The 13810-nt window shown below is 41.6% G+C and overlaps 1 protein-coding gene across 2 annotated transcripts in view; it reads left to right on the forward strand.

The window, feature by feature from the left end:
• sympk (symplekin) overlaps positions 1-13810 on the forward strand; it is a 581858-nt gene that overhangs the window by 61251 nt on the left and 506797 nt on the right. Inside the window, exon 27 of one of the 2 annotated variants that reach the window (XR_007936284.1) lies at positions 4242-5003. Coding sequence is in view for 1 of the 2 variants with exons in the window: in XM_028795807.2 (XP_028651640.1) it covers positions 4242-4415 (174 nt within the window). In the remaining variant the exon portion in view is untranslated. Of the gene's footprint in view, positions 1-4241; positions 5037-13810 lie in introns of those variants that run through there. The other variant, XM_028795807.2, reaches the window with a different exon arrangement.

Here is a 13810-nt window from a genome sequence, read left to right on the forward strand (position 1 = left end):
ATATAATTCAGAATTCATTGTTCCATCAATGAAGGCTAGCCATCCTGGCTCAGATGCAGCAAAACAGGCCCAAACCATGATACTACCACCACCATGTTTCACAGATGGGATAAGGTTCTTATGCTGGAATGCAGTGTTTTCCTTTCTCCAAACATAACACTTTTCTTTTAAACCAAAAAGTTCTATTTCGGTCTCATCCGTCCACAAAACATTCTTCCAATAGCCTTCTGGTTTGTCCACGTGATCTTTAGCAAACTGCAGACGAGCAGCAATGTTTTTTTTGGAGAGCAGTGGCTTTCTCCTTGCAACTCTGCCATGCACACCATTGTTGTTCAGTGTTCTTCTGATGATGGACACATGAACATTAGCCAATGTGAGAGAGGCCTTCAGTTGCTTAGAAGTTTCCCTGCCTTTGTGACCTCGCTAACTATTACACGCCTTGCTCTTGGAGTGATCTTTGTTGCTTGACCACTCCTGGGGAGGGTAACAGTTGTCTTGAATTTCCACCATTTGTACACAATCTGTCTGACTGTGGATTGGTGGAGTCCAAACTCTTTAGAGATGGTTTTGTAACCTTTTCCAGCCTGATGAGCATCAACAACTCTTTGTCTGAGGTCCTCAGAAATCTCCTTTGTTCATGCCATGATACACGTCCACAAACATGTGTTGTGAAGAGCAGACTTTGATAGATCCCTGTTCTTTAAATAACAGAGGGTGCCCACTCACACCTGATTGTCATCCCATTGATTGAAAACACCTGACTCGAATTTCACCTTTAAACTAACTGCTAATCCTAGAGGTTCACATTCCTTTGCCACTCACAAATATGTAATATTCAATCATTTTCCTCAATAAATAAATGACCAAGTATAATATTTTTGTCTCATTTGTTTAACTGGGTTTTCTTTATCTACTTTTAGGACATGAGTGAAAATCTGATGATGTTGTAGGTCGTATTTATGCAAAAATATAGAAAATTCTAAAGAGTTCACAAACTTTCAAGCACAACTGTACAGTAATCCCTCGCTATATCGCACTTCGACTTTCACTGCCTCACTCTATCACGGATTTTATATGTAAGCATATTTAAATATATACAGTAATCCCTCCTCCATCGTGGGGGTTGCGTTCCAGAGCCACCCGCGAAATAAGAAAATCCGCGAAGTAGAAACCATATGTTTATATGGTTATTTTTATATATTTTAAGCCCTTGTAAACTCTCCCACACTATTATAAACATTTCACGCACAATTATACAGCATAAACCCTTTGTATTCTCTTAGATATTAGGTAAGATTCGTTGAAATTATGTATGTAAACACAGTTTACATACAGTAAAACCTAAATATTATTTTAAAGATATCGAGCGTCTCCGATATCACATATGTTATAGCCATTACGACAGACAGGCCACCAGCAATAAATACGTACAATGCAAGAAAAATTGTATACAGTAAAATGTGTGTACAGTGACACTAAACTATGTACATGTAATAAGTACTGTACGTAAATAATTAATTATGGTTACTCACCAACAATGACATGACGACTTGTCCGATAACGATGAGTTTAATTTTACTGCACAACAAAGGATAGCGTTATAGCTCTTCTAAAGGAGCCTCTTCAGGCGACTCTTTAGCACCGCCGTTGTTCTTCTTCCATCACTCTTCAATCCAAATCCCTAAAGCAGATTCCATCTAGACTACTGCCTTATCACGTCCACTTGCAACTCGTTTTGCGCCCTGGTTAAAGGACACTGCGGCCATAGATCTTATATGCTTTTCCTCCTTTTTAAATAAAAAGAATCGTGGACTCATTGATGCTGTAATGGTGTCCTGCACCGGTGTAGCTGTTTCCTTCCTTCAACATATCCAAAACTTTTACCTTTTCTGCAATTATTTGCATCTTCTTTTGGCGCTTGTACATGGCTCCTGAATGCTGAATGAGTGAGATTAGACTTCCTGGTTAATGCAGCACTCCGTCGCTGAGCCAATCAGCAGCACACAGGAACTTAAGCGCGTGCTCTGATTGGGTAGCTTCTCAGCCATCCGCCAATAGTGTCCCTTGTTTGAATTCAAATGCGTCCCTTGTTTGAATTCAAATGGGCAAATCAACTGAGAAAGCACACGTACTGTAGACCGCAGACATCCGCGAAGCAGTGAAAAATCCACGATATATATTCACATATGCTTACATTTAAAATCCGCGATGGAGTGAAGCCGCGAAAGACGAAGCGCGATATAGCGAGGGATCACTGTATCACGGATTTTTTGCTGGTTCGCGGATTTCTGCAGACAATGGGTCTTTTAATTTCTGGTACATTCTTCCTCAGTTGGTTTGCCCAGTTGATTTCATACAAGGGACGCTATTGGCAGATGGCTGAGATGCTACCCAACCAGAGCGCATATTACATATTAAATAAAACTCCTCAAATATATTGTGAGCACGGAGGGGGTGTGAGCAGGGGTGCTGTACGCACCCCTAGACGATATGGACGCTAGTCTAAAAATGCTGAAAGATTATCTTCACATTGCTCCCTTCCGGCTTTGTCAAGCGACATGCTTCCGCACGGTGCTTCGCATACTTCAAAGCTTGTACGGCACGTATTGATTTTTGATTGTTTGCTTTTCTGTGTCTCTCTCACACTCTCTGACATTCTCTGCTCCTGACGGAGGGGGTGTGAGCAGAGGGGTTGTTCGCACACTGGCCTAGAGGATACGGATTATCTTCACATTGCTCCCTTCCGGCTTTGTCAAGCGACATGCTTCCGCACGGTGCTTCGCATACTTCAAAGCTTGTACGGCACGTATTGATTTTTGATTGATTGTTTTTCTCTGTCTCTCTCTCTCTCTCACTATCTCTGACATTCTCTGCTCCTGACGGAGGGGGTGTGAGCAGGGGGCTGTTCGCACCACTAGACAATACGGACGCTACTCTAAAAAATGCTGAAAGACTACCTTCACATTGCTCTCTTCCTTGCAGCTGCTTTATACGGCGGTGCGTTGCATACTTAAAAGCCAAACAGCCCTATTGATTTTTGATTGTTTGCGTTTCTCTCTCTCTCTCTGACATTCTCTGCTCCTGATGTGCACTCCTTTGAAGAGGAAGATATGTTTGCATTCTTTTAATTGTGAGACGGAACTGTCATCTCTGTCTTGTCATGGAGCACAGTTTAAACTTTTGAAAAAGAGACAAATGTTTGTTTGCAGTGTTTGAATAACGTTCCTGTCTCTCTACAACCTCCTGTGTTTCCGTGCAAATCTGTGACCCAAGCATGACAATATAAAAATAACCATATAAACATATGGTTTCTACTTCGTGGATTTTCACCTTTCGCGGGGGGTTCTGGAACGCAGCCCCCGCGATCGAGGAGGGATTACTGTATATCTTTACCAGGGGGTTTCCACCCCCCCACCCCACTCCCTTCACTCGCCAACCCCCTGGGCCTGTGCTACATACCAGACACTTCGTGATGTTCGTGTTGTGAAGAGGGGGGCTGAACGCACCCCAAGGAGACACGGTCACTCCTCCGAAACCCCCTCTTAAACGGTGATACAGTGGGAAACAAAGTTTTTTATTTATTTATTTTGCCTCCTCTTTGCTCGATCAGCTGCTGCCTTACCGCTTGATCTGCATCTCACACGGCACTTCAAACATTTAAAAGCCTGTACAGCAGCTGTCTTTGTCATCTACTCTTTGTCTTTTATATCCGGTCCCGGGCGTGGTTAAATCTTCTGACACAAAGTCTCATCTCGCAGGACACGAGTTCTTGATATTTTTTAGTTTATAATTTAAAAACAGAATAAGAATCTGAAAATGTAACATCATCACATTAAAGTCTGATAAATTCTGAAAAGAATGATGCCAAGCATATATCTGTAGGTTTTAAAATAAGCCCAATTTAAAGCATGACAAAAAATATGACATTAAAAACGTCACATAAAATAGTTGCGATTTTATACAGTATATAGAGAGCAGAAGTAATGACCATGGGGGGGAAAGTTGTTTTATTTGGTTTAGTTAAAAAGTGAAACAGATTCTTATGATAACATTAGCACTTGGTAGACACCTTGCATCATGCACCATGTAGGCCACAATGATAGTAAATGTATGTTGATTTGATTGTCATGTGGTATTTGGGTGTTAAGTTAGTAAGTTACACTAATTGTTTGTGGAATGAGGTTTATTTGTTTTCTAAAGTGGTTGTAAAACAAATTCTGTATGATTTTCCTCCCTTAAAGGACAACCCTGTAGAATCTGAAAACAGTGAAATTCATGCAGATAGTGAACCTTTGTTTCTTGATAAAGAAGAGCCAATGGAGGAACAGGTTGAAGATCCACCTACTGTACCTGTTGAAACACAGGAGGTCGCAGAAGAAAGCACAACAGAGGACAAGAAGGAGGAAGAACTTTAGCTTCTCTTTGAGATTCCAACTCAAGAATAATTTAACACCCTGATTTTCCTATCAGACTTACAACTGGAGCCATAATGTATTTGGTTGTATGGACTTCTGGTGAATTTTCATCATTTCCAATGGAAATGCATAGAATGACTGTTTCAAATAATAAAACCCCAACACACAGAAAAAAAAAAGAGTGGCTGGACTTTGGTTAATGGAGAGGTCAAATATTGTTTGTTTAAAGGATGTTAAAAACACCAGCTAATGGAAAATATCATTTGTTTAAAGCCATTCATTCTGATAATGGCAGTGCCATGTTTAAGACAGGAACCCAGAAAGTGGAAGACAAATCCTGCTAACAATCCACACAACACGGCTTCATAAGCAGAATTTTGTAGCAGAAATGTCCATGAATGCAGTGGAGGACATGCAGACACGACACAGAGGCCACTTGGCCTGAATTCAAATCTGGAGCCAAAGCTATGTGTAGTGTCATTTGCCTACTGTACTACTCTACTGCTGTGTACAGTAACAGAATGAGAATGTTGTTCAATGTGTTCAAATAGGAAATTCCAGTCAACTCGCTTTCTTTGCTTTGTACAGGTGCATCTCAATAAATGCGAATATCATCGAAAAGTTAATTTATTTCAGTAATTCAATTCAAAAAGTGAAACTCCTATATTATAGTAGCAAAATACCCGCGCTTCACAGCGGGGAAGTAGTGTGTTAAAGAAGTTATGAAAAAGAAAAGGAAACATTTTAAAAATAACGTAATACAATTGTCAGTATAATTGTCGTAGGCTTATTTTAGTATTGAGAATGAATTTGATGATTGTAAAGAGTTTAATTTATGATTATAAATGTTGTGTATGAGAAATGCAATTTTTTAGGATGTAAGGATCTCTTTGTAAACGACATTTGCAGGTCTGCCCTCGGGCTGTAAAATGACCAAGCTGTCTGCTGAGCTCACTCTTGAGCAAGCAACATACAGTTGGCCATGTGAGAAGCAATCACATGGTAGGTGTGCGGACAGCGGCCGTGTGGAAAAAGAAAGAGGGACCAGGGGCGGCTCTTGTGCATCTCTGCCGTGAAATAAATCGTCAGTTAACGGAAATAAGGAATGAAACCGCTAAAAGGAGAGGTCAGTTCCAAAAGTTACTTATGGCATAATGGTGAGAACCGCCAAAAATAAGACGTTATTTTTGAAAGTTTGTTACGGGGCACGGCGCGAAATAAAATATACTTAACGTTTGTAAGTACAGTGTAAAGGATGAGCATGGGAAATTTGGGCTTCCTATGTATATTGGAAGTCACAGAAATTGTGAATTTTCCCTTGGGATTAATAAAGTATCTATCTAGTGAGGAGGGGTTTCACCTATGTATATATACAGTTTAGGGGGTACACCCGTTTCCCCCACTTGACTGTTGCAACAGGACATGAAACATACCTCACTTTTGTAAGTACACTGCAAGGAATGAGCACGCGAAATTTCATCTTCCCACCTACAGTTAGGTCCATAAATATTTGGACAGAGACGTTTTTCTAATTTTGGTTCTGTACGTTACCACAATGAATTTTAAATGAAACAACTCCGATGCAGTTGAAGTGCAGACTTTCAGCTTTAATTCAGTGGGGTGAACAAAACGATTGCATAAAAATGTGAGGCAACTAAAGCATTTTTTGAACACAATCCCTTCATTTCAGGGGCTCAAAAGTAATTGGACAATTGACTCAAAGGCTATTTCATGGGCAGGTGTGGTCAAGTCCGTAGTTATGTCATTATCAATTAAGCAGATAAAAAGCCTGGAGTTGATTTGAGGTGTGGTGCTTGCATGTGGAAGATTTTGCTGTGAACAGACAACATGCGGTCAAAGGAGCTCTCCATGCAGGTGAAAGAAGCCATCCTTAAGCTGTGAAAACAGAACAAACCCATCGGAGAAACTGCTACAATATTACGAGTGGCAAAATCTACAGTTTGGTACATCTGAGAAAGAAAGCAAGCACTGGTGAACTCAGCAACGCAAAAAGACCTGGACATCCACAGAAGACAACAGTAGTGGATGATCGCAGAATCATTTCCATGGTGAAGAGAAACCCCTTCACAACAGCCAACCAAGTGAACAACACTCTCCAGGGGGGTCGGCGTATCGATATCCAAGTCTACCATAAAGAGAAGACTGCATGAAAGTAAATACAGAGGGTGCACTGCAAGGTGCAAGCCACTCATAAGCCTCAAGAATAGAAAGGCGAGATTGGACTTTGCTAAAGAACATCTAAAAAAGCCAGCACAGTTCTGGAAAAACATTCTTTGGACAGATGAAACCAAGATCAACCTCTACCAGAATGATGGCAAGAAAAAAGTATGGAGAAGGCGTGGAACAGCTCATTATCCAAAGCATAGCACATCATCTGTGAAACACGGTGGAGGCAGTGTGATGGCTTGGGCGTGCATGGCTGCCAGTGGCACTGGGACACTAGTGTTTATTGATGATGTGACACAGGACAGAAGCAGACGAATGAATTCTGAGGTGTTCAGAGACATACTGTCTGCTCAAATCCAGCTAAATACAGTCAAATTGATTCATGATACAGATGGACAATGACCCAAAACATACAGCCAAAGCAACCCAGGAGTTTATTAAAGCAAAGAAGTGGAAAATTCTTGAATGGCCAAGTCAGTCACCTGATCTTAACCCAACTGAGCAGGCATTTCACTTGTTGAAGACTAAACTTCAGACAGAAAGGCCCACAAACAAACAGCAACTGAAAGCCGCTGCAGTAAAGGCCTGACAGAGCATTAAAAAGGAGGAAACCCATCATCTGGTGATGTCCAGGAGTTCAAGACTTCAGGCTGTCATTGCCAGCAAAGGGTTTTCAACCAAGTATTAGAAATGAACATTTGATTTCCAGTTATTTAATTTGTCCAATTACTTTTGAGCCCCTGAAATGAAGGGATTGTGTTCAAAAAATGCTTTAGTTGCCTCACATTTTTATACAATCGTTTTGTTCACCTCACTGAATTAAAGCTGAAAGTCTGCACTTCAACTGCATCTGAGTTGTTTCATTTAAAATTCATTGTGGTAATGTACAGAACCAAAATTAGAAAAAAGTTGTCTGTCCAAATATTTATGGACCTAACTGTATATGGAAAGTGGGAGATAGATTCATTACACACAGAGTGATATATTTCAAGGTTTTGTTTCTTTTCATTTTGCTGATTATGGCCTACAGGTAATGAAAACTTAAAATTCAGTATCTCAAAAAAATTTAATATTACATAAGACAAATAAAAAAATGTTTTATGGTACTATAACAATACTATATTGTTATGAGACATGGACGCTATCCAGTGACCTGAGACGAATACTGGACTGGACCGCGTGTCTGCCTGAGGGGTTGCCAACCGGGACCCCGAGCTGTTTCGAAGTGTACTGGGTGCAGTAACGCACTGTACCAGTGCATGCTCCCCAACTTAACGAATAAAAAAAAAAATATTTTTAATACAGAAATGTTGGCCTACTGAAAAGTCTGTCCGTGTACGCTCTCGATACTTGGTCGGGCTTCTCTTGCATGAATGAATGCATCAATGTGGCGTGGCATGGAAGCGATCAGCCTGTGGCACTGCTGAGGTGTTATGGAAGTCCAAGATGCTTGATGGCGGCCTTCAGCTCGTGTGCATTGTTGGCTCTGCTGTCTCTCATCACGCTCTTCATCAGTACTGAAATGATGGCCTACGCGGAAAAGCACCAAAGCCTACTTCACTTTCTAATTTATTAATTTCCTTTGAAATTCTGAGCCCCCCCCCTTCCTCAAATTCTTGTCACTTAAAGGATACGTTCTGCTCTACATCCTCACTAGATGTGTGATGGGCAGCCATGGCCATTACCCGGCCAGGATGCCAGCTGGATGGAAGGACCCGGAGAGAGAGAGAGAGAGCATCTGCAAGGCGCTACCTCCTCTGGGGCACTGGAGGGCAGCCCTTCTGGGTGGCTCTGGCACCGTGGATTCCCGCAGGGCACACTGGAAGGTGGAGTTTGGCACAGCCCTGTTGGGTTCCGTGGAGATCCACCAGGGGATGGTGGTGCAGAGCCCCACCTTGACCTTCCATCACCCTGGGAGTGATTCCAGTTAACGCTGATGAACCATCTGGAGCACTCCCAGGAGCTGCCTTACTGCATTTGGAGTGCCAGTCAGAAGGAAGAGTGACAAAGCTGCCAAGATGAGGAGGAGTGGAGGCGGATTATAGAGGGAAGAAGAATGAAGAAGGAGGACTGTGCATTTAGTGCCCATGAGGGAGACACGCTCCACGTGTGTTGTGCTGAACTCGTGTCTCTGCCTGTCTGTCTGATTCCCACAACAGACAGCTGCCACTTAAGCACTTAGCCCCTTCAAATGTGTCCGACTCGACGACTGCTGCCTTCCTGTTCTGTATATGAAGAGCTTTCTGTACTCCACTACATTATCGTAGCCGGCTTAGCACTTTGTGTAAAGTCGACTCTGAAAAGGACTTTTTGGTTCCTTCCGCAGCCAGACCCGCTTACCTCCTTAATCGGTCTCTCCTCAGTGCTGCTCAGGTCATCGTTGGCTTCACGCACTCTCTGCTGCTTCACCCCAGTGCCCACATATACAGTGGGTATAGAAAAGAATCCCCCCTTCTTCGAAATATTCCCCCTTTTTTTTTTTTTTTGCTCTCCAGCTTTAAATGAAAACACACAAAAAATATTTCTTCCCAGCTTTACTTACTCAATGCAACCTAAAACATCAGTGAAAGATATCACAGCTACAGTTCAGAAGAATTTTAAAAAACAAGAAATCCTGAGATTAATAAAGGATCACAGCCCCCCCCCCCCCCCCCCCCATGTCATTTTGTTGAACCCCCTTTTGCTTTAATGACAGCCTTCAGTCTGTTGGGATTCTTCTCTATCAGCTTCGCACCTCTAGATTGAGCGCCCACTCTTCTTTACAGAACTGTTCAAGTTCGGTCAAATTGGATGGTGAGTGTTGGTGGTCTGCTATCTTCAGATCTTTCCACAGATTTTGGTCTGGGCTCTGACTGGCCACACCAGGACATTCACTTTTTCTCCTTCAGCCACCATGTGCTCAGTTTTGCTGTGTGCTTCGGGTTGTTGTCGTGTTGAAAGGGGAACATTCTGCCCATCTTCAACTTTCAGGCAGAGGGTAGCAAGTTTTCTTCAAGAATTTGATGGTATTTTGCCCCATCCATTTTTCCTTCGACCGTAACGAGAGCCCCAGGCCCCCCACAGCAGGATGCTGCCCCCTCCATGCTGTACTGTAGGTATGGTGTGTTGTGGATGGTGAGCTGCATTAATGCACCAAATACAGTGGTGTGAAAAACTATTTGCCCCCTTCCTGATTTCTTATTCTTTTGCATGTTTGTCACACAAAATGTTTCTGATCATCAAACACATTTAACCATTATTCAAATATAACACAAGTAAACACAAAATGCAGTTTGTAAATGGTGGTTTTTATTATTTAGGGAGAAAAAAAAATCCAAACCTACATGGCCCTGTGTGAAAAAGTAATTGCCCCCTGAACCTAATAACTGGTTGGGCCACCCTTAGCAGCAATAACTGCAATCAAGCGTTTGCGATAACTTGCAATGAGTCTTTTACAGCGCTCTGGAGGAATTTTGGCCCACTCATCTTTGCAAAATTGTTGTAATTCAGCTTTATTTGAGGGTTTTCTAGCATGAACCGCCTTTTTAAGGTCATGCCATAGCATCTCAATTGGATTCAGGTCAGGACTTTGACTAGGCCACTCCAAAGTCTTCATTTTGTTTTTCTTCAGCCATTCAGAGGTGGATTTGCTGATGTGTTTTGGGTCATTGTCCTGTTGCAGCACCCAAGATCGCTTCAGCTTGAGTTGACGAACAGATGGCCGGACATTCTCCTTCAGGATTTTTTGGTAGACAGTAGAATTCATGGTTCCATCTATCACAGCAAGCCTTCCAGGTCCTGAAGCAGCAAAACAACCCCAGACCATCACACTACCACCACCATATTTTACTGTTGGTATGATGTTCTTTTTCTGAAATGCTGTGTTCCTTTTACGCCAGATGTAACGGGACATTTGCCTTCCAAAAAGTTCAACTTTTGTCTCATCAGTCCACAAGGTATTTTCCCAAAAGTCTTGGCAATCATTGAGATGTTTCTTAGCAAAATTGAGACGAGCCCTAATGTTCTTTTTGCTTAACAGTGGTTTGCGTCTTGGAAATCTGCCATGCAGGCCGTTTTTGCCCCAGTCTCTTTCTTATGGTGGAGTCGTGAACACTGACCTTAATTGAGGCAAGTGAGGCCTGCAGTTCTTTAGACGTTGTCCTGGGGTCTTTTGTGACCTCTCGGATGAGTCGTCTCTGTGCTCTTGGGGTAATTTTGGTTGGCTGGCCACTCCTGGGAAGGTTCACCACTGTTCCATGTTTTTGCCATTTGTGGATAATGGCTCTCACTGTGGTTCGCTGGAGTCCCAAAGCTTTAGAAATGGCTTTATAACCTTTACCAGACTGATAGATCTCAATTACTTCTGTTCTCATTTGTTCCTGAATTTCTTTGGATCTTGGCATGATGTCTAGCTTTTGAGGTGCTTTTGGTCTACTTCTCTGTGTCAGGCAGCTCCTATTTAAGTGATTTCTTGATTGAAACAGGTGTGGCAGTAATCAGGCCTGGGGGTGGCTACGGAAATTGAACTCAGGTGTGATACACCACAGTTAGGTTATTTTTTAACAAGGGGGGCAATTACTTTTTCACACAGGGCCATGTAGGTTTGGATTTTTTTTCTCCCTAAATAATAAAAACCATCATTTAAAAACTGCATTTTGTGTTTACTTGTGTTATATTTGACTAATGGTTAAATGTGTTTGATGATCAGAAATATTTTGTGTGACAAACATGCAAAAGAATAAGAAATCAGGAAGGGGCAAATAGTTTTTCACACCACTGTAGTTTGATTTTAGTCTCATCTGACCATAAGACATTTTTCCACTTGGCATCAGAATCTTCAAGGTGCATTCTGGGAAAGCTCAAACGAGTGTTACCGACCTCAGGCCTAGGGGAACCTGGGCCAGGTACAAGCCACTGTTGCTACAGGGTGTAGCCACAGCGATATGGTGAAAAGCATAAAAGAAACAGACAGCAGTCCCGAGTCTCAGACCATACTTCTCTGTTCTGTTTTATTCTCCTTTGCCCAGAAATATATAAATGCTTTAATTTCTGCATAGATCAACATGGCAATCAGTGAAACGATGGTGCAAGGCAATTTCCTCTGCATAACAAATAGTGTAAACACATTAACTTTGAGTACTTGATTAGAAACCAGTGTCCCCAGAACTCGTTAATTTTCAAAGGAAGCAGACAGTTCTGTATCCCCACATTGTGTGTAGATGAGATACTAAATCAAAGCAGTCTGACTACAGCAAGGCAGGTAAAGATTTATGTCCTGTACATAGCCATCAATAATAACCTGTAGCAGAATTTTCCAGAAATTCTGTTTTCTTTTAAACACTGGTTTATAGGCCATTACACTAAGCAACACACAGAAATGTCATTTTCTTTAGAATACTGAATTCTAGCCCGTTACACGAGCCTCAATGTGGCCTTTCTTGAGATCCTTGCGATCCTCCTGAACAAGCCACAATTGTGGAGCGCTTGTGACATTGTTGTCACCTGCACACCATTAATGACCACTCTTTGCCATAAAATCCTGTAACTCCTTCATAGTGGCCACTGGCCTCTCGGTAGTCTCTCTTACCAGTTTCCTCCTTGCTTTACTCCCAGTTTGGAGGGACGGCCGGATATAAGGAGGGTCCTAGTAGTACCAAACACTTGACACTTCTTTATGATGGACTTTACTGAGCTCCTTGGGATTGATAAAGTCTTTGATATTTTTTTGTCTCCATCTCCTGCCTTATGTAAATTGATAAATTGGACTGGACTGCCAGTACTGATGCTCTGTGCAAGAGAGGACAGAGCCAGTTATACTTCCTTAGAAGGCTGGCGTCCTTCAACATCTACAATAAAATGCTGCAGATGTTCTATCAGACGGTTGTGTGCTGGGGAGACAGCATTAAGAAGAGGGACGCCTCACGCCTGGACAAACTGGTGAGGAAGGCAGGCTGTATTTGTAGGCACAGAGCTGGGCAGTTTGACATCCGTGGCAGAGCGACGGGCGCTGATCAGACTCCTGTCAATCATGGAGAATCCACTGCATCCACTGAACAGGATCATCTCCAGACAGAGGAACAGCTTCAGCGACAGACTGCTGTCACCGTCCTGCTCCACTGACAGACTGAGGAGATCGTTCCTCACCCAAACTATGTGACTCTTCAATACCACCCGAGGGGGGTAAACGTTAACATTATACAAAGTTATTGTCTGTTTGTATACCTGCATTGTTATCACTCTTTAATTTAATATTATTATTATCAGTATGCTGCTGTTGGAGTATGTGCATCTCCCCTTGGGGATTAATAAAGTATCTATCTATCTATCTATCTATCTATCTATCTATCTATCTATCTATCTATCTATCTATCTATTATATAGTGCCTTTCATCTATCTATCTATCTATCTATCTATCTATTATATAGCGCCTTTCATCTATCTATCTATCTATCTATCTATCTATCTATCTATCTATCTATTATATAGCGACTTTCATCTATCTATCTATTTATTATATAGTGCCTTTCATCTATCTATCTATCTATCTATCTATCTATCTATCTATTATATAGCACCTTTCATCTATCTATCTATCTATCTATCTATCTATCTATCTATCTATCTATCTATCTATCTATTATATAGCGCCTTTCATCTATCTATCTATCTATCTATCTATCTATCTATCTATCTATCTATCTATCTATCTATTATATAGTGCCTTTCATCTATCTATCTATCTATCTATCTATCTATCTATCTATCTATCTATCATTAGGCCAGCGTTTCTCAACCTTCAAGTATTTGTGACCCGAGTTTTCATAATAGTTTTAATCGCGCTCCCCTAACGTTTTTTTGAAACCCTAATAAAATGTATTCCTATATTGTTTGCTGCCGATACACTGCTACAAGTTTAAAATTTTCCTACAAACAGCAAAATTACACCACATATGGCAACATTCACGCCCCCTTTTCTGTTACTTAGGGGGGTGCGCCCCACAGTTTGAGAACCGCTGCATTAGACTGAGCAAAATGTTTATTTAATTACTGATGAAAATGTTTTATCCTGTTAATTAATAGAACTTCAACAACTGTAAAACTACAAAAGTAGTTTTGCCCCTGACAAACACCCACACACAAGACCATTTTTCAGACATCTAGATATTCAAAAATCTCAACTTTATAATTCAAGTAATCAGCGAGGATGCTGGTGGTCAATATAAGGAGT

Source organism: Erpetoichthys calabaricus, chromosome 1 (genome assembly GCF_900747795.2).
Source record: "Erpetoichthys calabaricus chromosome 1, fErpCal1.3, whole genome shotgun sequence".
In the NCBI taxonomy this organism is placed as follows: domain Eukaryota; kingdom Metazoa; phylum Chordata; class Cladistia; order Polypteriformes; family Polypteridae; genus Erpetoichthys; species Erpetoichthys calabaricus.